The sequence below is a fragment of the Lolium rigidum genome, chromosome 4 (genome assembly GCF_022539505.1).
Source record: "Lolium rigidum isolate FL_2022 chromosome 4, APGP_CSIRO_Lrig_0.1, whole genome shotgun sequence".
Lineage (NCBI taxonomy): Eukaryota > Viridiplantae > Streptophyta > Magnoliopsida > Poales > Poaceae > Lolium > Lolium rigidum.
Window position 1 is genome coordinate 267,001,468 of NC_061511.1, and position 26,972 is coordinate 267,028,439.

Here is a 26,972-nt window from a genome sequence, read left to right on the forward strand (position 1 = left end):
AGAAGCAAACATTTTTTGGTACAAATTCATTCGCATAGTATGTAATTAGACATGCCACCGCGATCCCGCGCCTTTTCTTTTCCCGCGGTTTTTTGAATTCCGAAAAACTAAAGCAGAAACACGCCGTCGTGATTCCCGCGCCTTTTCTATTCCCGCGTATTTCCGAATACTGAAAATTCAAAAAGATATCAAATGAAAAAAAAAACACCTCAAGCTGTAACCATGAAAAGAAACCAGCACACTCCACACACCATTTCAGCCGAAAACCAAATCCCAGCCCTGTCCGCTCCGTTTCGAATTTCGAAATCCGAAATGAAACCCTTCCAAAAAAGGGCCAGACCCCACAGCGCAACTACTTGCCCTTTTCGAATTTTACCCAAGCCGAGCTCCAGCTCACACCACCCGATAAAACCCCCCACCCGGCCCAACCTTCTACTCGTCTCACTGACAGGCGGGTCCAAACCTGCCGGGTCCCACCTGTCGGCGGAAGACAGGAGGAAACGGGCGGGTCGAGCACGCTCGGACACGACCCCGAAAAATTTGAAACCGGCAGTAACCCACCGTTTCGATCCCGCCCGCGCGGCGCGGCCCGGTCTCGCTGCCACTGGGGCCCACCCGTCAGGCCTCCACCTTTTAACGCCAGTCCAATTCTCTTCTCTCTCCCATCTCATTCTGTCTCTCTCTCCCCAATCTCCGAGCCGCGAGCTCCCGAACCCTAGCTCGCTCGCGCGCCCGCGCCGGCCATGGCTCTCGTCGTGTACGCGTGAGCAGGGATCTACCAACTTTCCGTGGCGGCGGGGCGGGTAGTCTGCGGCCGAGAGAGAGAGGCGGGCGGAGATGGAGGCGAGGCGGATCTCGGCGAGCCCGCGGCCGTGCAACGGCCGGCGGGTGGTGGCCAGGAAGCGGCCCAGGCACGAGGCGCCCGTCAGCAGCGTCAGGAAGCTCCAGCGCAGGGAGATCAGCTCGCGACGCGACCGCTCCTTCGCCATGAACTCCGCGCACGAGCGATTCCGCAACATTCAGCTGCAGGTACGCCTCGCCTTTCCTACCTCTGCTCCCGTTTCGTTTCCTTTTTTTCTTTCGGGTCGCGCGTGCCTGCGGCGAGGTTTTGGGTTGCTGGGAAATCCCGGGCGGATTAGCTTGGATTCGAGCAGCTGCCGGGGTGCGGGGAGTCTGGGTGGGCATACTAGGCAGGGAAAACTCAGATCTTGTTAGGTTCCCGTTACCACCTAGGGGTAATTGGGGTCGTACTGAGTTGGTGAGTGATATGCCGCGCTTGTTATGCTCGATGGGGAGAATACGTTTCTCCATCAGCTTCCAGTGTAATTGAGATTTGTGGACATGGCCAACCGGTTGCCTAGTTGAGCAGATGTGCACCAGATGGCTGTCCTGTGCATTGGGATCCATTCTTTCTGTCTTGTCATGCAGATTTGTGGTTCAGTTTAGGGCATTGCTGATAGACATGCTATCACATCACGTTAGTACCCTCTTTCTGGGAAATCATCGGATAATTCTATATCATCAACGTATTAGATTTATGTTGTGTGTACCCCTTCCTATTTGTTGAATTGCTGCAATCCACATAGAAGATGGCAGATGTTATATGCCTCCAAGATAAATCGTTTGTTCAAGTTATCTAATGACTGTTTGATGCCAAGCTAGGCCTATGTGTGCTGGAAATCAGTTGCCCATCTATTACATGATTGCCGCCAATAGGCGTCTCTGTCCAGGACTCCTGGTTATTCATTGCATTGGTCACATTACATTGCTCAGATAACCAATTTAGTGGTGTTTCGCCTGCACTGATCGAAGGGGGCACCTTGTTTTCAACGAAACCGAATGCTTGTCATCACCAGCACTTGCGGTGCTTCATAAGCCACACCTATTAGAACTGCTAAACTTGAGCTTCTTCTCATCATGTAACAATTGGTTTTAACCTCCCTCATCAGGTTTCTTGTTTTTGCTTCTGACAATGCTCATTTGATTTCACTTTCAGGAAGAGTTCGACACTCATGATCCCAAGGAGAACAGTTCGCTACTACCCTACGTGAGGAAAAGGTCTAAAATTATCGAGATAGTTGCAGCAAAAGATATAGTTTTCGCTTTATCACAGTCAGGAGTATGCGCTGCTTTTAGTAGAGGTATGCTTGTATTCTTGCTGTGCTTCTGGGCATCGTACCGTCATACTGAGATGCTCTCCTTATGTTTCCAGTGACAAATAAGAGAATATGCTTTCTGAACGGGAGTCCTGATGAGGTTGTTCGTAGTTTGTTCTACAACAAGAACAATGATTCACTCATTACTGTGTCAGTATATGGCTCTGAAAATTTCAGTGCCCTGCGATGCAAGACAACTCGCATAGAGTGAGTTTTGTGTCCATATGTCCTTCACCAGTGAATATCTGTTTCTTTCATCTTGATTATGACCCTGTTCACCTGTTTCAAGGTATATACGCCGTGGAAAGCCAGATGCTGGTTATCCTCTCTTTGAGACAGAGTCCTTGAAATGGCCTGGATTTGTGGAGTTTGATGATGTTAATGGGAAGGTTTTAACCTATTCTGCTCAAGACAGGTACTTCAACTTCTGTAATGTCTATAAATGCCCTTTCTGGAACTGCCCTGATTGCATCTCATTTTGTCAACAGCACTTACAAGGTGTTCGACTTGAAAAACTACACATTGCTGTATTCCATATCTGACAAGAATGTTCAAGAAATAAAGATAAGGTACTTATCTTTTCTCTTCCTTTCATTCAGTCCTTGTTTGAAAAATGCTATGTTATCACTTAAATGCCTCTTTTACGAACCACAAAGCTGCCAAATATCTTGCTATCAATAACAAATGGAAGCTAGAAATTATTTATGTAATGCACATGCAGAGGCTAGTAAAAAGTAATTCGTTTTTTGTACGGATGTGTGGTTACATTTGTCTAATTACTTGTCAACTTGTGACAGTCCTGGCATAATGCTATTGATTTATACAAGAACAAGCAGCTCTATTCCTCTGAAGATTCTTTCTATTGAGGATGGTACAGTTCTGAAGTTCTTCAACCACCTTCTCCATCGGAATAAGAAGGTGGATTTCATTGAACAATTCAATGAAAAGCTCTTGGTCAAGCAGGATGGGGAGAATCTTCAAATACTTGATGTATGTATCTTCTTAATTTACAAGTGCCCAGAATCAATCAGAACACCTCTTGCTTAGTGCTTATCGTTTACTCACATCATTGTAGGTACGGAACTTCCAGTTGACTGAAGTGAGCAGTACTGAGTTCATGACTCCATCTGCCTTCATCTTTCTGTATGAACTCCAGTTATTTTTGACTTTCCGGAATCGATCTGTGGCAGTTTGGAATTTCCGTGGTGAACTAGTAACATCATTTGAGGATCACCTGTTGTGGCACCCTGACTGCAATACCAATAACATATACATAACTAGTGATCAAGATCTTATTATTTCTTACTGCAAGGCTGATTCCAGTGATTCATCTTCAGAAGAAAATGGTAAGATATGATTACTTTCATTGTTTGTTGGAGGATATATTGTGTAGTTTGTCAGATGGCAGATGGAGTCATTTTCTTCTAAATGATGTTACAGTTGAATCAGTGGCTGTTGCATCTTGCTAGCTATCTGTAGTTTTGGTTTTCTTTCACAATCTTTGTTTGTCCATTCTTGATCTGTACACTTCTGGCATTGAGTTAATTTAATTAGACCTGCCATTGTATCATCTCATGCATTCTCATTGACATCTCACCACCTGTCACCAGATAAATGAGCATGATACTCACATTTGTGGTTGTGGATAACATAACTTTTCTTTGTTTGCTCATGTGCAGCTGGCTCTATAAACATCAGCAACATACTGACAGGGAAATGCTTGGCCAAAATAAAGGCTGGGGACTTCAGCAAGCAAAAGAAGACGTGGAAGTTCCAGAGTACAATCACAGAAGCTCTTGAGGACATCACAGCTCTGTACTATGATGAAGAGCGTGATGAGATCTACACGGGCAACCGTCATGGCCTTGTTCATGTTTGGGCAAATTGAGAGCTGAAACAGCAGATTTTAGGGACAAGGTGTTGCTCATTTGCAACCAGATCATTTAACAACAAAACCTCAGGTGGTGCTGACCATGAAGAGGTCTCAAGTCTCCAGTCATTAGACATTTATTCATGTGAATTGTGGTGTCCAGCCGTTCTTGTTGTAGAGTTAGAACCTGTGGTGTGTTGTACCCTGTAGTGAGCTCTCAAGCTGAAATAGATTTCATAGTGAGCTCTCAAGCTGTATGTACCTTCCTGGTAGTTAACTCTGCTACCTGAAATAGTGAATCTCATTCTGTCAATGAGTTTGGTGTAGGTTGCTCTGGACAAGTATAACGAAGGGAGGGACACATTGTAAAAGAGATACATTATCTTATAATCAAAAAGACATCCTGTTAGGCTGTTACGTCTTTTGCTACTGGTTAGGGGTTATACATTCATTTTTTAGGGCAGCCATCAGAAAATGCCACAGAAAAGGGATAGGGGCAAAATATATGTTTATGCCAGGTGGGAATGAGATGGTTTGTTTCTAGCGGTTGCCTTGCTCCGAATTAAAGGTTGAATTCAATCCTAGCAATAAAAGACTTCCAGTTTGTTTCTGTAACAATAATCATAATAGCTTCCAATATGATTGGCCCAAATCCAACTAAGATGGGCCAGATGCTACAGGTATTTAAGTTCTCTGACCTACAAGGAAAAACATAGTACACCTCTTTTTAGTTTAGATTAGAACAATTGGATTTGCACACACGAAAATACCTTCAAATCTAAACATTGATACTTCTTAATATGACAGAAAATAACACCTTTTAGCTAGAATATATTGAAGCTTTTGACACGAATATTCACTTTCAACAAGATTAGATCAGCTAAGACTAATGTCCTCTAGATTAAAACAATATTCACTTTTGCAACACGAATATTCTACTTTGGGACAAGACCAAAGAAGGGTTCGACAAGTCGGCAACTCATGCCAATAGTTGGGCGGGTTTCTCCTTCCCGGAATGGTGGACCATGATAACTACGGGGCAAAACCGCAAGGGTATGGCGTCTCTTGCCATGCTCATTATTTGGGAGATTTGGAATGAGAGAAACGATAGAGTTTTCAAGAACAAGCACGCCCCTTCGCAAGTCGTCTTCGAGAGGATCAAAAAAGAAGCTACGCTTTGGGTTTTAGCGGGTGCTAAAAATTTGAGTAATTTGATGCCGCGAGAGTAAACTTGTATTATCTCTAAAACTTTTACTTTCTTGTAAACTCCTTTCTTAATCAATGAATGGGCAAAGCTTTTGCCCTCGTTTCAAAAAAAAAAAGTAGAATAACCTCATCTGGTATCTGTTGGTTTGTTCCTCAAATATAAAATGGTCCAATGCACACATGAAGCTAGAAATCCCACCAATCAAATAACAAAGCTTGTGCTCACTACTAATGGATGAAAGTGAAATGGCTAAACACAAGAATCATTCGGAATCATTTCTTGAAGTCCTTTGCCTGGAAAACGAATGTATCGCCCAATCGCAGTTCACATAAACGAACATTTACGTGTCAACCACTTGCTTGGAAGCTCACCGTCATACTGAAGCTTCAGCTCACCTTCACACTCCCAATCTGCTGAGGTGAAACAAGGTATTGCCTCTGGAATGCTGTCGCTTCTCGTATCTTGTCTGACATTGTCGTTTGATACTAATTAAAATCTGATGGATGCACGGTGACTTGTCAATGTTAACATTTTTTTTTTTGCGGGTAAAATAGGAACTTTATTAACATTGATTGCGTGTTTTGGCGTAAAGCATACTACATGAAAAGAAAGTTATGGGACATATCTGATGTTTGTGTGATGTGTATAAGAGAAGCAACAGCAACATGACATTGTCCATGTTATTGGTAGCAAACAACTTTTTTGTTTTTGTTTTCAGAAAGTTCTTATGCATTTCTGTTTGCACACACATCAAATACACAACTAATAGACGTGCTATCACTAATGACCATACATTGGAATGAAACAAAAACTAGGTTCATCTTCAGTTAGTTCATCACTGACAGTCATCACTAGTGACCATACATTGGAATGAACCAAAAACTAAGTTCATTTTCAGGTTCACCACTAACATTCATCCATGGTAAACTGTATTCTACCTCTCATAATGAAGCGCAAGAAGCAATTCCAGTTCAGTTTACAAAAAACAAGAAAATCACTGGCGATTAGCTAGGGTTCGTGGAACAATTGAGGAACCGTATTACCTCTTTAGATGAGCCCTGATCACCAGTTGGGAGAGGCCAGGGAGTGGTTGCAATTAGCTTGCTAGGTAGTCAATCATCACTCACCATCAGGGCCACCCACCAGTCTCACTCGGAGTAGCTTCTTTTCTTCCATTCCCACGGACCCATCCATTACTCATCGTCACTGTCATGATCAATTGATGTTACCAGTACACTGTTACAAATAATGGAAGGAAAAGCCCTGCTGCTAGCCACATCTGTTTGCCATGGCTAAGCACACACAGCAGGTAATGGTTTTCTTCATGCATACCTTGATCAATTATGTCTCTGAAGATGATGCTGAGGATGATTTCCTGTGCAGGAGAACACGAGCGGCCCGATGTTGACGGAAGACGAAGAAGAGGAGCATCATCGTGGGGATCGTCCGCTGCTTCCAGTATATGCACAAGAGAAGCAGGATGCCAAGCCACCGCCATTGCCGATGAAGAGCGGGAGCATGCGATCAAAATCAAGAGTTGAGGAGGAGGCGTCTGGATCCTGCAGCGTCCGGTCACTGTCATTCTCCAAGCTTTTCAGCTTCAGGGTCACCACCTCCACGACTGCCATGGACATTGATCATCTGGCTGCTGCTGAAGATGCTTGTGCAGTAAGTAGTTAATTGAATGAATGATCACATCTCTTGGAATTGCCATGATTCATCGATTCATATATGGCATGCATGGTAATTCTATTGTTCTTGTGTTATTGATGAAGGAACAACTAAAGCAGCAGCAACTGAAGCCGGTGTGCCGCTCGCAGTCGATGCCCATGACCAGCACCAAGAGGTTCCCCCAGAGTCACAGAAAGAGGGTGGTGGACTCGAGCTCGCTCCCCCGGTTCCGGGTGTCGTCCATGCCCGTGCCAGCACTAGAGTCATCACAATCAGACTCAGCAGAAGCACAAGAAGGAGCTGAAGGATCCAAGCAGGAGGATGAAGAGGAGGTTGGAGAAGAGGAGGCAGTCTGCAGGATCTGCATGGTGGCGCTGGGAGAAGGGGGGAATGTTCTGAAGCTGGAGTGCCGGTGCAAGGGCGAGCTCGCTCTGGCGCACCGGGATTGCGCCCTGAAATGGTTTGGCATCAAGGGCAACGCCAACTGCGACGTCTGCGGCCACGACGTGCTCAACCTGCCTGTCACGCTCCGCCGCGTCCGCAACAATGCTCCTCCGCCGCTACCACCGTCTCCGGCTTCTGCTGCTGCAACTCCTCCAGGCAGTGGCGGCGGATTCATGGGGTTTTGGCGGCACCGCACGGCGATCCTGGTGGTGGTGAGCATGCTGGCCTACTTCTGCTTCCTGGAGCAGCTGCTGGTGGGCGACCATGGCACCGCCGCCCTAGCCATCTCATTGCCCTTCGCCGGCGTCCTCGGCCTCTTCTCCTCCCTCACCACGTCCAAGATGGTGTCCTCCAGGAGATACGTCTGGATCTACTCCGCTGTCCAGTTCCTCTTCGTCGTCCTCTTCACCCACCTCTTCTACCGCTACGTGCGGCTGCAGGCCGTCATCGCCATCATCCTCTCCACCTTTGCCGGGTTCGGCGTTGCCATCTGTGCCAACGCCGTGCTCCTCCAGATCATCAGGTGGAGAGCCAGACGCGTCCCGACACCACCATCAGACCTTCAGATGGCCCAGCCATAGCTACATATTCAGCTTCTTTCTTTACTCTGCTTTCTACTTATACTGTATATAGCTACCTGTGGGCTGTTCTCTCAGATTTTGTCTATGAATATATAGTTTGAAATATGAAAAAAAGAAGGGCGGAAGCAAAGGATTTCTTGCTTTTTTTTCGATTATAATGTTTGTATTCCCAACATACAATTCCAACTGCCCAAACTGACACCTAGCTATTCCCTCTCCACCTCCTGCTTTCCGCAGACACGAACTTACAATCGCGGAGCCTCGAAACTCGTCGCCAGCATTGATTAGTTCAATGGTGCGAGATGCCCTATAACTCATCCTTCAGGTTTGAACCTGAGTTCTCGGAGCTCTCTGTTCGTGCCGCCGATGAGTCTGGGCGCTTCAGCTTGAAAGGGATGCTGGCGTGCTTCTTGATAAACTTGTACATCTCCACCACCGTCCGGTCCCCCTCAAAAGTTATCTGCAAAGTTTAGCCAAAACAAGCAAACAAACAAATTGAATTAGCACAATGGTGCCCAACTCCTGCTCCACCTGTGAGCTTAGCTGTTTGTCTAGTAGATCCACCATTTTCAAAAATGCAGGCCATGACTAATTTTAGACATCTAGAACGGCATATATTCAAGTTTGCAGGGATCTATACATGTAACCTTCTTAGCAAGAACCCTAAGAACAAATTGGCGGTTCTGAGTTATACATTAAACTTGAACACACATGTCTTAGCGGAATTTAAGGTGTCCAGAGACAGCTCTAAAGATTATGCACATATGATAGCATTCCTGAGAAACCTACTAAAGTAAGGACATAAGTGAAGGTAACGTGATTGCTACTAACTGAAAGAAAACACAGAGTAAAAGATGCGTCGGTAAATAAGAAATGAAACATCATGTGTAAGAACTTACAGGCTCAAAGCTTTTCTTCCCAGCTGGGTAGAAGAGTATTGTGGGGAACCCATCAGGCTGAAACAGGAAAAGAGTGTCAATTCTGTATTCTGGAAAGACTACATGGTAGTGAACGCGAAAATAAATCGAGCATGTAGATTTTCCATATATAAATTTAAGAAACAATTAGAAGACAAACAGAGATAAATGAAACACATGCTTAAAGCGCAGTATTTAGGGGAATCAGATCGTCTGCGTAACAGTAATAATCATAGTGCTACATAAAAAATCAAAGAGCTGGAGCATTCCCATACGCTGATTAATACTGCATCAAAAAAAAGATGCACTATTACTAGATGTTATGGACCTTGATTCGCAACTGAGATAAGTCAGTTAGGGTGAAGGTGCCAAGACCGGGGATAGGGCACTCGCCCTCAACAACCCAGCGACGGGGTTTGTATCTGAGGTGAAAGTGGGTCTCCGAGGATTAGAGAACTTTTGTTTTTTCCTTGATTGATTCAAAGACATTGTCTCTTCATATAGCTTGTCTCCAAAAACCAAACTGTATCTCTATTTTCCTAACTATTCTAATATGGTAACTCTTTTCCTATTAACTTATATTTATAGCCTAACATCATGTGATCCCTATTTGCTAACAGTCTATTTATTTAGACCATAACACAAGAACTGTGCCATGATACTGTAGCGCATGAATGAATATGTGAGCCAATAAGTATACTTTCGCATGTATATGGCAGAAGAAAAATGTATCTGTACTTTGTGCACTATATAAACAAGTGCAACTGCAATTTTGAGTGAAGAAAAAGAGTTAATATAACTTCCACACGTTCCACAACTAGCAATATTTCACAACAAGCATGTACAGGTTTTGTGACTGCTGATGGGCCAGCATGACAAAACTCAGACAAGTTTAGTACTCCTTGTGGATCGGAGGGAGTAAGTGATATCCAGTTTGAAGAAAACAGTAGGAAAACTGTCAAAGCAAAGAAAGAGTGACATTGACCTTGGCACGAGGATGCTCGTTTTTTTTTTTTTGAAAACTGTCAAAGCAAAGAAAGAGTGACATTGACCTTGGCACGAGGATGCTCGTTGTTTGTGCCATCCATTTTGGCTATTACAAGGGAGTCGATGCCATGTAGATGGTTGGCCAGCTTGTTGTAGGTAGGCTCTAGTGTCTGACAATGCCCACACCATGGTGCATATATCTGCATCCAAATGATGTGGTGTTAGGACAATATTTTTTTATCTTCTCAAATACCTGGCAAGAACATACCTCCAGAAGGACATCTTTTGATTCGTCCAGGACTACTTGATCTAGATTCTTGCCAACAACAATTTTGACATCCTCATCATTCTGCATGGGAACACAAAGATAGTCTCATTGTTTTATAAATGATGATGTAGAAAGGAGATATCAGATCACTTTTCTCGACTCACAGATTCAGGTACTGGATCAGACTTGTAGAATGGTGTGAGCTTGTCCTCGAGGAAATCTTGGGCAAATTCCTGGGCATACAGAAAGGAGCAAGAATTTTTAAGGAACATTGTAATTTCTGATCCATCCTCCTTAGTACTAGCAGAGCCCTTCAATAAACAACGACTATAATGGCTGGAAACCAATGATGAGAAAATGCACAAAGACATGCAAGATTTCCACGCAACATATAGTCAAGTATAGCAGAATATGCAATCGCAAAAAAGGTAAGCATAAATGAAATAACAATTAGAAAAAACAGGTTCGTCTGCTTAAAAATTTCTAACAAGTAGATATTCTCTTGCAACTGTTGACCACATTCTGAAGATCTTACTTCTACTCTGGCACCGAATTTCTAAGCATATTTCTAGCAATTACCTTAATGTTGTCCAGCAATATTTCACCACCAAGGAAAAACTTCTTGGCATCTTCATTCCCAGTGTAAGCAAGAACCTGGAAAGTAATTGGGCCAGAATGTACCCAAAAAAAAGATCAGACAAATCAAAGTCAAACTACTGCATTCTATTTCTTACAATAAATGAATGCACAGAGAAAGATGGCAATTAATAGAAGACATTACTGTGGTTTCTTGTCCAGTAATTCCAAAGTAATTGGCAACGGGTTCGCCAACTTCCTCATTGTCTCGCTCCACAAAGACAAACAAGAGCTGCATTTGAGACATGCCACATCAGTGCTTGGTAAGACACTCACATCAACAAACAAACAAACAAGTTACAAAGAAAATAAGTAATGAGTTGGATGCAGGACTTGAGCAGACAACTTGTGACACGAGAAAGTGAGAAGCTCATCAAACACTGGACCAATCAAAAGAAAATTTACCTTTCCCTTGAATGGTTTTGCTGCTTCCTTAAAGATGGGAAGAAATTTCGAGGCCTCGTTCGCAACAGAAAATAGTAGGATCTTATTCGAGAAACAGAACATGCCAGTCAGTAAAGGAACAACAAACGGGGCAACAACATGAGACAATGCAAAGAATAAGATCCCATGGCATACGGCTTGACATACCTGCTTCTTGATTGGACTATCAAAGACCGCAGGGGCATTTTCCTGTGTGAGGATGGTGATGAGTGGAAGCTTGTTCGCCGATATGAACTCGGCAATTGCAGATGCTCTGAACTCGCCGTCTGCATGATGCACGGTAGATGAATATCGGATTCAACGGTCGAACCGTGTGTAGAAATGGAAAGAAACATATGCGCTGGAAGGTGAAGCGGGTTGGAGATGAAGATACCGTATACGGTGAGCTTCTCCTCCTCTTTCTTCAGCAAGACTAGGGATGGAAGCTCTGCTTTGGGGTCAATGTGGAAAAGCTTAGCTACATCGGGAGTGGTGGTCTGGTAGAAGTTGACTGTGTCTTCCAGCCTTGAAGCAGCAGCGAGCTCATCACTGTGAGCACCCTATAGCAATTGACAGAGTAAATGATTGTCACTATACTACTTCATATGTAGTCTTAGAATAGCTAAACATACAAGAGCATCTGGGGGGAAATACATATTGGCTCTCGGGTGCCACACATCCTTATATTTGAAAAAATAAAAATAAAATATTAAAAAAAAAATTAAAAAATTCAAAAAAAATTGGGAATCAAAGATGATCAGGTATTGTACTTGAAAGAAAAAATTTCCCTAGAAAATTATTTTTATTGTATCCTGAGTAAAAAAACAAACTTGAAACGCCCCATGCCCAGGTACTATTCATTTTATATTCGTCATAATTTTGTCTTTTTTGCCCTGGAGATCATGGGAATCATTTTGTTTCCAAACATTTTTTTTATGAGTACAAACTTGATCATCCGTTGTTTCCAGGAAGATTAAAAAAAATTATTTGAATTTTTTAAATCACTATAATTTTTTTGGTCTATGGGGGTGCGTTGCACCGAGAGCCAAAAGTCCGCTTCCAGCATCTGGGCCACTACAATCTGTTCTCAACGGACACATGGAAAAACAGAGCATACATTGCGAAATATAGCTAGGTAGCTAGCTGCATTGTGATTTATTTGGGATTGAAACGAATGTACGAGTTGAGGCAGGCAGCATCTGTTATCCAAACAAAGGAGGCCTGTCTTTTAGCTGGATGGGTAACATGGCCTGTTTGGTTGCAGTTTGAAGCAAGCAATTGGATTGACTTGCTTGTGTTGAGTGAGAAGGTGCGTGGTACGTACCGAGAGGGAGTGGAGGAAGGCGAGGACGGCGGTTTCTTCCCCGGTGAGGACCCTCTCGGCCTCGTCGGCGGTGGTGAGGTTCTGCACCTCGGGCCCCAGCTTCTTGGTGATCCACGCGAGGATGGCGTCCCTGGAACAGAACAGAAATTCCCCAATTAATGACTGATGAATGTTACAGCGGTACTAAGTAAAGTCTCGCCGGTGTGGAGAATATCTGTTACTACATACTTGGTTCGCTCGCCGGGGTACTCGTTTTGCACGCCGTCGACGAAGAAGAGGAGGGTGGGGAATCCCTGCACGCCGTACTGCTCCGTGAGCTCCGCGTCCTCGGTGGCGTCGACCTTGGCGAGCACGACGTCGAGCTGCTGGGCGGCGAGGCTGGCGGCGGCGGCGGCGTAGTCGGGCGCGAGCGCGCGGCAGTGGGCGCACCAGGGCGCGTAGAACTGGACCATGGCGTGGCGGCGCGCGGCGAGGAAGGAGGAGAAGTTGGCGGCGGCGAGGAGGACCACGTGGGTCTCGTCGATCTCGGCGCCATAGTCCTCGTCCTCGCTGTCCTGGTCGAAGGGGTCCTCGTCGTCGTCGTCGTCGTCGGATGAGGATGAGGAGCCGTCCTGGAGCCAGTCCTCGGGGTCGTTTGCGGGAATGTCGTCGGCGTTGTCGATGATGTTGTGGGTATACTTCATAGGTGTACCATCGACAGTGCCTAGATCCGGTAAGCCCGGGTGGCGCATGACGGTGATGAGCGTGTAGCCGTCGGGCAGCCCGGCTGCTTGTTGATCATGAAGGAAGAAGTCCGGTCCAGGGATCAGCGAGGCCGGATCCGTACCGACATAGGAGTGACCCGGATCCATGGAGGCCCATGAGGAACCCGGATCCGGGACGACGTGTATGGAAGGCGGATCCGTGGCGTGCACGGCAAGATATTGTACCGTAGTTAGTCTATCCGTAATCCGGCTAGGACTCTCCGTGTAAACCCTAGATCCGTGCGCCTTTATAAGCCGGATCTCGGGAGCCCTAGAGGCACAACCACAACTCATTGTAACAACGCGAAAGCGCCCGGATAATTCCGGACAAGCGGCGAGTAGGCCCCGTCATCGTGCGGGTGTTCCGAAGCCTGGGTAACCCGCGTACCACCGTCCCGTGTGCACTCCGCCCTATGGCCCCTACTTCTTCTCCCCTCGTGAGGATCCCTCCTCCGAGGTACGCGTCGATCAGGCAACGACGGTTGGCGCCCACCGTGGGGCTGCGGCGTACGGAGGCCGGAGCCGGGAGGGTTCCGCCATGGGAAGCTACGACGACACCATCGGCTGTGGGGCGTGTCCTTTACGCCGGAAATCTGCCGATCGTCCCTCCGGATGAGTGTTGGATTCCGGCTAAAACCGACTCCCGTCAAGCTCTCCATCATCCCGGTTGGCGGCATACACATCTTCATCGGGGAAACCGTCGATTCCGACGGAAACCCACCGGTAAGTAACGCGAGACGCGACCGCCGCGAGGCCGGACGCCGTCGCGAAGATCCAATCCGAGACGCAGGGAACTTCCCAAGGAAGATTCCGCCTTAGATCCGGAAATTTCAAAGCCCACCCAATCCGCCCCGAGCAGGAAACAAAGGTGGAAGACCAATGCGGATCCGCTCGGGTCTCCCGGGTGTTAGAAAAGCGAGGTGCCACTTCGTACACTTCTTGGCCCATACCGCCGGAACCGCCCCTCAAGAAGTCGGAGCCGGTCCCGAGCGAGGAAGAGGCACCGGAAAACGGCGCGGATCCGGATCGGGCTCAGCTGTCGGAGAAAGCGAAGCTCCGGTTGAAGAGTCGATTTTGGGCAATCCGAGCCCAATTTCCGGAGACACCCCGTCCATGGAATACGATGACTTCGTCCGCAAGTTGGAGGAGTATGGTCTCGGCGATCAGCTCGAAGTCAACTCCGCCCGGCGAGACGGGGTTCTCGCAACGGTAGCGACGGCTGGGACAAACCGGATCCGGAGACCAAGTCGACCAATCCGAACCATCCCAACAAGGATCTCCAATGTCTCGGGTGCGACCCCAAAGGGATTCTCCTTCGGAGGAAATCACTCGGCGAGAAGAGGTGGCCGCGCGAGCGGTTCTTAACACACCTATAACTCCGGGCCACGCCGCGGATCCGGAGGCTCTAGAGACCGCCGAGAAAGGAGATGCTGGCCACGGCCAAGAGACTCGCCGACACCGAAGCTGCATTAAAGATAGGAAGGGCAGATCATGCGGCCTGGCTGGAAAACTTCGACGGACGAGGACCGCGAGATTACTAACACACTCGAGCACGTCAAGAGCATGAGGGCTGAGTGGGAAGTAAAGATGACCTACGCGCAGGCGGAGGCTGATCGTATTGTCGGAGAAGCAATTCCGCCTCGCGGGATAGCCTTCAACACGCCCGCGGTTCACCGGCCCAGCTGGAAACTCCAAAGGACAACATGCTGAAAGCGGCGGAATTGCTGAAGAAGAAGGACGAAGAAGTTGATATCAACCATCTCCGCACACTTGTCGCTTCGAGCAATGCGGCGAGCGAGCAAGGCGGATACCTCGCGCGAGGTTGGAATCCAATCCGGACAGCCGTGTATCTACCACGCGAGAAGGACGCCCGCGCCGATCGGCATCCCGACGATGAATCACACACCGGATCCTCGGAGCGCGAGAAGAAGGGCCAGGGAACACCCAAATCCGATCCCCGTCCCATCACAGACGCCTCCGTCGGATCCAAGAAAGGGAAAGGATGCGATGTACTCCGGACGAGACAGATACCGCAACCCCTCCCCTCCGCCCAACGGTTACCCGCGACCCCCTCGCCGCCGTAGTCCAGCCGGAAACACCAGGCCCATAGGGCACGGTGCGATTGTTATCCGCGACAACGTGCTGCCAAGAAACGAGAAACGGGGAGCGTTCGCCGGAACCTCGCCGGAACCGAGAACAATGTTCCTGAGCCCGAGCCCAGAAGGAGTCGGAATGAAGACCGCGGTCCAGAACCTCGCCGGAACCGCGATCCAGAACCTCGTCGGAGCCGCGACCCAGAGCCTCGTCGGAGCCGTGAACCGGAGCCTCGCCGGAATGACCAGGGCAGCCAGCGCCAAGGCGAAGGCAGCCACAGAAGCCGGAGTCAGCACCAGGAAGGTCGTGGAGATTCAGATGGCGGAAGCAAGAAGTCAGACCGCCCACCTCGCAGGTCTCCCTCACCACCACCTAGCGGTGGTGGCGGAGGTGGAGGCGGAGGCAATGGCCGGAGATCTCGCTCGCGCTCAAAGTCTCCCCGCCACGGCTCGCGCGGCCGCACGGGACCGCCTTAACGAGTACGGAACCGACTACATTGGTCCGAAGTGCTTTGGCGGGATGATTCGAGAGGAACCAAAGCCAAGGAGCTCCCTCAAGCTACCCGGAAATCTGAAGCATTATGATGGCACCGAAAGGCCGGATACACTGGATTGAGGACTACTACAATGCGGTAACCTTCGCCGGAGGAACCCCTAACATCGCCTGCCGCATGCTCCGAGTTGTACCTTGTAGGACCAGCCCGGATCTGGCTCAGCGACCTCGAGAAGAACTCCATCTTTTGCTGGTTCGACCTGAAGACCGCTTTTGAGAAACACTTCAGGGGCACCTACAAAAGACCTGCCACGGCAAGCGACTTACAAGCTTGTATCCAGAAGAAGGGAGAAACCTCAAGAAACTTCCTCACACGATGGTTGGCATGCAGGAATGAGTGCGAAAACGTCGATCACACCACTGCCATGTACGCCTTTATTGGTGGACTGCAGAGAGGAGGATTGCTGAGGCATAAGCTTACATGTTTGGCTAACGCCAACAAACTGACTTTGGATGAGATGATCTCCATTGCCGGTGATCACACTTGCCGCCGATGACGACGCAGGGCGGTGATATCGCAGCTACGACAATCCCCCTACACCAGCAAAAGAAGAACCGTGATAACGGTAGCAACAAGCGACCACAAGCGCAAAAACCACGATGACCGAGAAGAGTGGCGGATCCGAGATGGTCGCCATGGCGTTCCAACGCGGAGGTTCGGGAGGCGGAAGAGGACGCGGCCGTGGAGGCGGAGCCGGCAGGGGTCGACGGCATGGCACCGAGGTCACCGGCCGGCGGATCCCGCGCCCCGCAAACCTACGAGGAGTACGAGAGACATGCCCTGCTCGGCCCACTTGGATCCGGCTACGGGAAGTCCACTCATACCAACCGCAAGCGCAAGTGGGTCAACGACCTCAAGAACGACCCGGAGGCGGGATACAAGCGAGCCCGGAAGCACCGCCCACGCGGCAAAGGAGGCAAGGGCAAGAACAAGGACAAGGAGGAGGACGAGTTCCGAGGCGATGGACGAGGATGATAACTCGCCGGATCCCAAAGCCGGATCCGCGAGGAAAATCCAACCCCTTCGAGAAAAAGAGCGTGGGGGCTTACCACACCTTCCTCGGAACCCCCACGATCCATGCTACAAAATCAGCTACCCGGATCCCGAACGCCACGGTTCCGAGCTGTGCCGCAGGTATGTCGAGTGGTCGGAAGTTCCGTGCACATTTGATAGGGAAGATCATCCCGCCATTGTGCCAAAAGAATACTACGCCTTGGTTGTGAGTCCCCGCATAGACGGGTATGACTTCTCCAAGTGCCTCATGGATGGCGGAGCCAGCTTGAACATCATGTACCTGGAGACTGTGGAGCGGATGAACCTCACCAAGGAACAGCTCAAACACGGCACAACTGAGTTTCACGGCGTGGTTCCGGGTAAGAAGGCAAACTCCCTCGGCAGCATTACACTTCCCGTGGCTTTCGGCGATGTTCATAATTTCCGCGAAGAGAAGATCACGTTCGAAGTTGTGCCCTTCAAGAGCTCCTACCATGTCATCTTCGGCGGAGCCCACCTACCACAAGTTCCACGCAAGAGCGTGCTATATCTACAACAAGCTCAAGATGCCGGGTCCCAATGGTATGATCACCATAACCGGAGACTACAAGAAGGCTCATGAGTGCGAGTTGGGCGAAGCCGCCTTCGCGAAGTCTGTCATATCCGGAGAAGAGCTGAAAGGCTACGGAGCCGCGGTGGATCCGGCGAGATGCGGACCACCAAGAAGCAGATCTCCGAGCGAGAAAACCTCTTTCAAGCCCGCGATAGAAACCAAGAAGCACGACCTCATTCCGGGTGACTCTTCCAAGCAGGTTTCGGTCGGGGCCAACATGGACCCCAAATAGGAAAGCGCGCTCGTCGAGTTCCCTCGCGCTAACATGGATATCTTCGCATGGCAACCTTCGACATGTCCGGAGTACCTAGGGAACTCGCCGAGCACTACCTCAACATAAATCCGGGGGCTAAACCGGTGAAGCAAGCTATGCGACGCTTTGGAGATAAGAAGCGCCGCGCCATAGGAATGGAACTAGCAAAGTTACTAGAAGCAGGTTTTGTAGTAGAAGTTATCCACACCGATTGGGTCGCGAATCCCGTCCTTGTACCCAAAAAGAACACTGAAATACTAAGAATGTGCATCGATTACTCCGGCTTGAACAAACATTGCCCGAAGGATCCGTTCCCCCCGCCGCGCATTGACCAAGTCATTGATTCGACGGCGGGGCGGAACTTCTGTGTTTTCTTGATGCGTATTCCGGGTACCATCAGATCCGGATGAAGGAATCCGACCAAAAGGCGACTTCATTCATTACCCCGTTTGGTACTTACTGCTATGTTACTATGCCCTTTGGTTTGAAAAATGCGGGTGCTACTTACCAACGTACGATGCAGCGGTGCCTGAAGGACCAAATAGGCCGGAACGTGCACGCTTACGTCGACGACATCGCGGTCATGACCCGGAAAGGATCCGACTTGATCAGCGACCTCACAGAAACCTTCGACAACCTCCGCAGGTACAAGATGATGTTGAATCCGCTGAAGTGCGTCTTTGGCGTACCAGCCGGAAAACTCCTTGGCTTCATAGTCTCTCACAGAGGCATTGAGGTGAACCGGAAAAGATCAAGGCAATCCTGTGCATCAAACGACCAACTTGTCTCAAAGATGTGCAACGACTAACTGGTTGCGTCGCAGCAATCAGCAGGTTTGTTAGCCGTCTTGGCGAGAAGGCGCTACCGCTGTACAAGCTGCTGAAGAAAACGGACAAATTTGTACCGGGACGACGCAGCCGACGCAGCTCTTCGTGGGTTGAAGGAAATACTTACCTCCCCACCTATCTTGGCAGCCCCGGCAGAGTCGAGCCAATGCTCCTTTATCCGGCGGCTACCAACAAGGTCGTCGGCCTCGTCATCGTAGTGGAGCGAAAGGAAGAAGGTCATGAATATGACGTACGGAGACCTGTCTACTACATTAGCGAGTCTTGACGAGAATCAAAGCAAAGATACCCTCACTTTCGGAAGCTAGCTTATGGAGTTTTCCTAGGCAGCCGGAAGCCGAGACACTACTTCCAAGAGCACCCGATAACGAGTTGTGAGCAAAGCTCCGTTGTCAACAATTCTCAACAACGGCGACGCAACGGGACGAACGGCTAAGTGGGGCATCGAATTATCCGCCTTCGACATCGACTACAAGCCAAGGACTGCGGTCAAATCCCAAGTCTTGGCAGATTTCGTTGCGGATTGGACGAAGCTCCGGATGCAAGTGCGGAGCCGGAACCGAAAACATGGGTCATGCACTTCGACGGATCCAAGCAGCATCAAGGCTCGGGAGCCGGAGTCACCACGAAGTCCCCTACCGGAGAAGAACTGCAGTATGTCCTGCAGATCCACTTCGAAGCTACAAATAACATGGCGGAATACGAGGCTCTACTGCACGGACTGCGCATCGCTAAGGAAATAGGGATCAAGCACATCATTTGCTGCGGAGATTCCGACCTGGTGGCACAGTAAGTAGCCGGAACCTGGAATGCCGAAATTCCGTCATGGCGGCCTACGGAGACGAAGTTGACGAGATCGCCAAGAGCTTCCTCGGATACGAAGTCAAGTACGTCAGAAGAGACGACAATACAGCGGCAGATATGCTATCCAAGCTCGGATCCGGCAGAAAGCCAATTCCGCCTGGAATTTTCCTAGAGCATCTCCGGATACCCTCTGTGAAGGGCGCTAACCCGGAAAACCCAGAAGTGGCAGTGTCTCCGGCTAAAGAGGTGTTGGCCACCATTCCGGCTTGGACACAGCCTTTCCTGGACTACCTCATCGATCGGAAGTTGCCAGAGGACGAGGTCCTCGCACGCCGAATCATCGGACGAGCACGATCCTACACAATTGTTGATGGACAGCTCTACAAACGAAGCGCAACGGGGGTATTTCTCAAATGCGTCTCAAATCAAGATGGCATTGAAATCCTCGAGAGAGATCCACGCGGGGGACTGCGGGCACCATGCCGCTCCCCGGATCACTCGTTGCAAAAGCTTTTCGGCTAGGCTTTTATTGGCTCACGGCTAAAGAAGACGCCGATAAGATAGTCAAGACCTGCCGAGGTTGTCGGTACTACGCTACTCAACCAAACGCTCCAGCCCAAGAGGCTGAAGACCATACCTATCACCTGGCCATTTGCGGTGCGGGGGCTCGATATGGTTGGTAAGTTAAAAGATCATCTCCTGGTGGTTGCGAATACCTCCTGGTCGCCGTTGACAAGTTCGGCAAGTGGATTGAGGCCAAGCCGGTGAGAAAAGCCGACGGTGCTACGGCACTAAAATTTGTCATCGGCCTCGTAATGAGATTCGGCATCCCACACGACATAATCACGGATAATGGCACAAACTTCGCTCGGGGAGAATTAAAGGATTACTTGTGAGACAATGGGGATTCGATTGGACCTTGCATCCGTGGCTCACCCACAATCCAATGGTCAAGTCGAAAGAGCTAACGGTCTAATATTATCGAGGAATCAAGCCACGCCTCGAAGAACCGCTGCGACGAGCAGCCGGAGCTTGGGCCGACGAGCCGGACGTCTGTTTTGTGGAGTTTGCGAACTACCCCTAACAGGTCAACGGGGTTTACCCCTTTCTTCCTGGTATACGGATCCGAAGCCGTGATTCCCTCCGACATCATCCATGATTCACCGCGAGTTTCCGCCTATAACGATGAAACAGGTCGACGAGGCCGGACGGCTATCCGTGGACCTGATCGAAGAAGCTCGGAATCTAGCTGACCAGGCGTTCCGCCATCTACCGGCGGAAGCTCCGACGCTATCACGGTCGTCGAGTTCGGAAACGCTCCTTCATGGCCGGAGACCTGGTCCTCCGCCTTCGACGAGGTGAAAGACCATAAGCTGCAATCTCCATGGGAAGGACCCTTTGTCGTTAGCAAAGTGCTTCATAACGGATCGTACTACCTTGTCGATTTCCGCGAGGCTGAGGGATAGACACCGCTAGCTGGCGCCGGAAACGCAAGCGTGAGGATCCGGATGACATCTACGATGAAACGAGATCGCCCTTGGAATATCGCACAGCTACGTCCTTTCTACACTTAGCATATTTTTCCGAGTTACAAACTGCGTAATAGTTATACATGATCAATGAAATAAAGCTTATGGTTCACTCTTTGAGTCATTTACCTCCTTTACTTGTTCATTTTAGATCGTGTATGTTTTTTCCGACTAAAACCGCGAGTTGGATGTTTTCCGCCTAGGCGTGTATAAAAGTTGTGATTTCTAAAATCGTCCTTTAGGACGTAAGCTTAAGTTTTTTGATTAAGTTGTTATACTGTTGCGAACTCGTGGATTCCTAGTAGCGATTTCGGCACCTATGCACGGGGGCTTGTTACCGTGGTTATGGACGAATTGCCATTGGGCTTCGTCGCCGGCGCGAGCGTCTCCGGCTAAGGTTTTCCGGCTCGTGGAAGGTCAAGCGGGCAAGCCGGAAAATAACGAGATCAGCACTTGCTTTGCGACATAAAACGAAACATGCACATAATATTAAACGGATAGCAGGATAAGTGTTTCCGCCCTATGCATAATCGTTTCGTTCCTAGCTACTTAAGAATTTAAAGTCTTATTACAAACCCTCGCTGGGGCCAAAATGATGCATTGTTTTTCCCGCGAGGAATAAAAGTTCTCACTCCCCCTTAGCCGGAGAAGTTTTGCCCTGCGGATCCTGTTCCTTGGCGCCTTCGGCCGGAGAAGACACATCTTCTTCACTTTCTTTTTCGAAGCGGCGGCCGCTGGTCTTGGGTTCATCTTGGGGAGTTTCCTTGGAGCTGGTCCGGGTAAATTGGGTTCGGATTCCGCGAGGTCGCGCCTTGGCAGCAAGCTCCTTCGAAGTTCCGCTTCTAAGGGCTCGTCCGCGGGAAGAACGACCTTGTCGTAGAATTCCTCGTGCCGGATCTGCGCGCGATACGGGTGTCGTAGCCGCTCACTGCATCCGATAGCGCGTTGACATCCGCATCCGGAGGAACGCCGTGGTCACTTCATCAAGATCAAGATCCGGAGTATGTGCCGGGCACATGGTTAAGGCCATTGCGGCTGCGCCTCGGGCTGAGGATGCTTGCGGATCCGTCACCGGTTCCGGCGGGATATCCATCTTCCTAATAAGTTTCCGGACGTCGCAAGTGCGGCTCCTCTTGATGGATAAGTTGTAACATATCTTGCGGGAGGCGGAGATAAGATCTTTGCAGTCATCGCCAGCAAGTTGAAGGAGGTCGTCACGGGGGTACAAATTCCGGCGCTCTTCAGAATACCCAAGCGGCTCTGCATAAAACAGTGAGGATATAAGCATACAGTTTTGAGCATAAAGTAAAATGTTCTCATTGAGCAAGTCCCAGTGCTGCTCCGCCGTCCGCATAAATTTCCGGAGGCCGTCAATCTCTTTTTGCTGCCTCTTGATGGTCTCGCTATCAGCATTCTTTTTTAGCACCAGCTCGCCCTTTTCCCTGGCATGCTCGGAGTTTTTCTCCGCAAGCTGCTTTTCGGCTTGCTCCCTCTTAAGTTCCGCCTCCTTTAGCTTTGTCTCCAATTCTTGGTACGAGGAGCGCAGGTTCTCAAGTTCGGTTGAGGCTGTAGCAAGGGAAGAGGATGCGCCTATAATGGTATAAGTTAACAATAAGTTCAAAGTCGGAAATTGGTTAATGACGAAGAAGGCGGAAACCGACCTTGGGCGTCCGCCAGTTGTTTAGCCAAATCTGCTTTCTCATCCTTCAGGGTCCGGATATTTTCCGCCTGACTCAGAGTAACGCGGCGCTGCAAGGCAATGTTCTTATGCAGCTCGTAGTGCAGCGCCTCGTTCGTTCTGTAAAAGTTAAACAGTGCGGAGAGTAAAAAATTCCGCTTGTAGCGAGTGGTTTCTCTTAAAAGCATCATTGCTGGAACTTTTCCGCCATAATGCTTGGGGGCTACTTGGTTCATTCTAAAAAACTTTCCCGGAAGTAATCTTTCTCTAAGCATCTAAGCGCTAACTACTTTTTCAGTTTCCGCTTACATGCTTGGGGGCTACTGGGGAGTACCTTTTGCTTGCGAGATGAGTTGGTCGCAGAACCGGCCAACATTTTTCTTGAAGTCTTGGATTTCCGACGTCCCGGAATCGAGGCTTCCCCGGGCGTTGTTAAGCATGGCGTTAAGCGGGTCTTGTTGAAGTTCCCACTTCTCCGCCTCGGTCGGCTTATTGAAAAACTTAGTGGCATAGGCCTTTGGGGTGGAAGTGATGTCAGCCGGATCTCCAAAGTTCTTCGGAAAACGACCATGTCGCCAGCACCTTCTCCAGCTTTCTCAGAAGAAGTTATTTCAACCTCTCCTTGGACTTGTTTTTCCGCCCCTTCTTGGGCTGGGCCTTTGGCCTTAGGGTCTTCTTCGTCCACATGCTCGCTGCTAACCGGAATTATCTCCGGTGGAGTATTTGCGGCAGGTGGGGGAGATGGATCCGCCTGAGGGGGCGACGGTTGGGGAGTTGGGTGGGAGACGCTCGGTGGAACTGGAGTAGAGGGACCAACAGCCGGAGATTTCTTCATGTATTTTGTGATGGGCTCTTGGCTGGTGGTCCGTGTGGCAGCAATTTTCGGATTCCTGCGAACAAGTGAAAGGGTTTAGACAAGAAGTAATTTCACCAAGTTAAAATCGCATCATGACTCGGAAACTTACGGGGCGCCGGGGATGATGGGGCGCGTGCCTTGGCCGGCCGTCGAGAGCATCCTTATACGTGCACGCTCCGCTTTCCTTGAGTCTAGCGGAGGTGGTTTTACCGTCTTCGGTTTCTTGGCGGAGGCCTCGCCGCTAGCTCCGGCTTCAAGCCGGAGGCCTTGGCGCGGGGACGCTTTGTAGGTCGAGGGCCGCCTTGCGGGGTGCCTCGTTCCTCTTCCTCCTCATCGTCATCCGGAACCTCCTCCGCCGTGTCTTCGGTGACGGGGACGCGGAGAATGGCGCGAAAGTCTTCCTCCGCCAAAGTGTTGAGCTGGAAGGAAGATGGATAAAAGTTAAGTTAAACATCTAAAAACTTGTGAAGTTTGAAGTACTGAAAGGAACAAAGCTTACCGGAGGACACTGGTCGTTTGTAAAGATGTCTTTGGTCGGTTCGGGACTTGTTGGCCCCTCGGAATCTTCAGCGGTGTCTTGATCCTTCTTTTCGGAGAATCGGCCGGAAGGTCGTGGCGGGTTACTCGGAGAAGATCATCCGCCCGGTATAGGCGCACATCGGGCGCGCGTTATAGCGTAGAGGCTGGATTCTCCGAGAAAACCAGCTAAGTGTGAGCTGGGCTCCGGTTAGTCCGTCGTGGACTAACCGAGGAGATTCTCCGCGCAGCCTTCTCCGCAGTGGGGTCCGGGCGAGCGAAGGGACGAAGCTCCGGCTTGCAAGCTCTTCCGGAGGTTCGTTGACAAGCCGGGGAGGCCTTCATGGACCTTCGGAACTGAGGCGTTCCTCTCATAAAACCATCCGGCGTTCCAGTACCGGACGGATTCGTGTGAGTCATGAGGAGGGTACATGCGACTAGGGCGGAGCATAAATGTCATGCTTCCGCAATTCACCATAGCTTTCTCCTTGGTTTCTTTCTTCACCCGGAAAAAGAACCGCCACAACTTGACGTCTGGCCGGATCCCAAGATGTCCTTCGCGAGAGAGTCACGAAGTTGGACAAAAGAAGGTATGAGTTCGGGCAAATGTTGTGTGGCTGGAGCCCGTAGGTGCTGAGGATGGAGAGGAAAAATTCCGAACAAGGGAGTGAAAGTCCGCGTTCCACCCAAGCCTTAGTCATAACGACTTCTCCGGCTTCCGGCTTGGGGACGACGGAATCACGTGTGAAACTCCAATGAGAGGAGATCATTCCTTCGTTCTGGAGCTCTCTAAGCTCCACGTCGGTGGTCTCGCAAGGCCACCATTGACCACGTTCTCCTTCGCGGATCCGGGCCTTGGACGCCTTCTTGTTTTCCACTTCCTGCACCTTTGCTGCCATCCGAGCTTGTCCCTCGAGTTCTTCTTGGAGCTCTTGGAGGGTAGGAATCCGGCTTGGAGCGGTCTCGGAAGATGCGGAAAAAGGTTGAGCTAGTCCGATGTCGGAAACATACGGTGGCGGGAATGATATGGGATCCGGGCATATAGGTTCTATCCGATTGGGATCCGGGCTACTCGAAGAGCTACCAGTGCAAAGTGACGATTCGAGTGGCATGCTTCCGGCTGCACCCATACAAAGTGTTTGAGTACCCGGATCACTAAGCCTATCTTCTACACTAGGTTGTCTTCTACAAGGCCGGCGTACTTACCGCTAATGGCGCGGTGGCTCGATGGAGCTCCGGCGGAGATGAGGTCGCCGAACTTGAAGGAAAACGGCCCGCGTGACCACGAATCGGCGGTGGAGCGAGTTTCTCGTTCAACCGTGAGAATCTTGGTGCGAGGGGAACCTTGGTTCGGCGGCGCGCGAAGTTCACCGTGGCGAAGATCACCGGAGTCGAGATCTGGCGGGCGGCGCTGGCGCGAGGAGGAAGACGATGTGGTGAGAGGGGGTGAAAGAATGAGTTTTTACCGAGCCGCGGGGTATTTATAGGCCGCGCTCGGAGATTCGGGATCCGGATCCAACGGTGGAAACTGAACGGTCACGCCGTTGGATGGGTGACACGTGTTTAGGTCAAATGCGGTAAAACGACGTGGAGGTAATTTAACCATGCACTCCCGAAAATTCCGGCTGAAGATTTGCGTCTGCGAAAATTTAGCGCGGGAAATAAGGAAGTTGTGCGCGGGAAATACGGAACTTCCGTTGTTGCGTGTGATCTGAAGATGAAGGATTTCCGAAGCCGTTTGAGTCTCTTAAGATTCGGGTAAATAAGTTGTCTCTCATTCGAGCGGGGAGTAACCCGGAGATGTTCATTTGAACGTCGATGGATGAAGTCCCGCGGGGTGGGAGCATTTTCCGGCTGTAAGTTGGAAAAGGAAGAAAATGCAAAGTTGGAGCTCTTCAAGTTTCTCCGCGTTACCAACGTTTGCCGGAGATTGTGATGAACCGGCAAGGCGGAAGCTGCAGGTGAAACTCGGAGAACTGCGGGGGCTACTCGTTGTGGGTATACTTCATAGGTGTACCATCGACAGGTGCCTAGATCCGGCAAGCCCGGGTGGCCCACGGACGGTGATGAGGCATGTGGCCCATCGGGCGGCCCGGTTGCTTGTTGATCATGAAGGAAGAAGTCCGATCCCGGGATCGGCGAGGCCGGATCCGTACCGACATAGGAGTGACCCGGATCCATGGAGGCCCATGAGGAACCCGGATCCGGGACGACGTGTATGGAAGGCGGATCCGTGACGTGCACGGCAAGATATTGTACCGTAGTTAGTCTATCTGTAATCCGGCTAGGACTCTCCGTGTAAACCCTAGATCCGTGCGCCTTTATAAGCCGGATCCCGGGAGCCCTAGAGGCACAACCACAACTCATTGTAACAACGCGAAAGCGCCCAGATAATTCCAGACAAGCAGCCGTAGGCCCTGTCATCGTGCAGGTGTTCCGAAGCTGGGTAACCCGCGTACCACCGTCCCGTGTGCACTCCGCCCTATGGCCCCTACTTCTTCTCCCCCTCGTGAGGATCCCTCCTCCGAGGTACCGTCGATTAGGCAACGACAGATGATGTAGTCCAGGTCCTCGTCGCGGTCTGAGGCGGCGAGGAGGAGGGGGGTGGCGAGGAGAAGGAGGAAGAGGACGGGGAGAGATGGGGGCAGCGCCATGGCCGGCAAGGAGACTGTGGGAGTGAGAGCAATGGGGCGCAAACCGTGTGTCTCACTTTGCCTCTGTTTGTTTGGGCAGGAGATTCTACAACTTTTAGGTCCCTAGAAGTGCATATGTACCTTTTATTTGTAATGCATGTTAAATATATTTAAAAATGTTAGAAAAATACAAATAAAAATTTCTCATTTTACATGCTTATAAAGTTGTTTCAGCAAAAATCGATATGTTTCGTGTCTTGTGCAAAAAAGACAAATCTTTGATGCTAAAATAATCTATTCTTCGAGGCATTATTTGTCTTTTTTACACAGGTAGAAAAAATTGTTAGATTTTATGTGAAACTTTACGTGCACACATAG

General features: G+C 49.7%; 3 protein-coding genes across 4 annotated transcripts; 2 read left to right on the top strand and 1 right to left on the bottom strand.

Annotated features, from left to right (window-relative positions):
* Window positions 1-836: 836 nt before the first annotated feature.
* LOC124707691 lies at window positions 837-4,443 on the top strand. Its single transcript, XM_047239356.1, has 8 exons — window positions 837-1,029; window positions 1,997-2,141; window positions 2,213-2,363; window positions 2,446-2,571; window positions 2,645-2,725; window positions 2,954-3,146; window positions 3,232-3,502; window positions 3,836-4,443. Exons 1-8 carry the CDS (start codon window positions 838-840, stop codon window positions 4,042-4,044), a joined length of 1,368 nt encoding a protein of 455 aa, XP_047095312.1. The 5' UTR covers window position 837; the 3' UTR covers window positions 4,045-4,443.
* A 2,003-nt stretch (window positions 4,444-6,446) lies between these two features.
* On the top strand, window positions 6,447-8,083 carry LOC124707693. Of its 2 annotated transcripts, none has more exons than XM_047239358.1 (3): window positions 6,447-6,542; window positions 6,617-6,901; window positions 7,009-8,083. In XM_047239358.1, the coding sequence occupies exons 1-3, from the start codon at window positions 6,522-6,524 to the stop codon at window positions 7,927-7,929; spliced, it is 1,227 nt and encodes a 408-aa protein (XP_047095314.1). In that variant the 5' UTR covers window positions 6,447-6,521; the 3' UTR covers window positions 7,930-8,083. The 2 variants fall into 2 exon arrangements, with proteins under 2 accessions (XP_047095314.1, XP_047095315.1); XM_047239359.1 differs by having other exon boundaries at window positions 7,015-8,083.
* Window positions 8,055-26,656, bottom strand: LOC124707692 (protein disulfide isomerase-like 1-4). The gene is made up of 13 exons (XM_047239357.1): window positions 26,520-26,656; window positions 12,713-13,149; window positions 12,485-12,614; window positions 11,555-11,720; window positions 11,329-11,447; window positions 11,143-11,223; window positions 10,883-10,969; window positions 10,681-10,755; window positions 10,266-10,334; window positions 10,102-10,182; window positions 9,899-10,033; window positions 8,829-8,885; window positions 8,055-8,389 (listed from the first exon to the last, which is right to left on the bottom strand). The coding sequence occupies exons 1-13, from the start codon at window positions 26,613-26,615 to the stop codon at window positions 8,237-8,239; spliced, it is 1,686 nt and encodes a 561-aa protein (XP_047095313.1). The 5' UTR covers window positions 26,616-26,656; the 3' UTR covers window positions 8,055-8,236.
* Window positions 26,657-26,972: the final 316 nt, after the last annotated feature.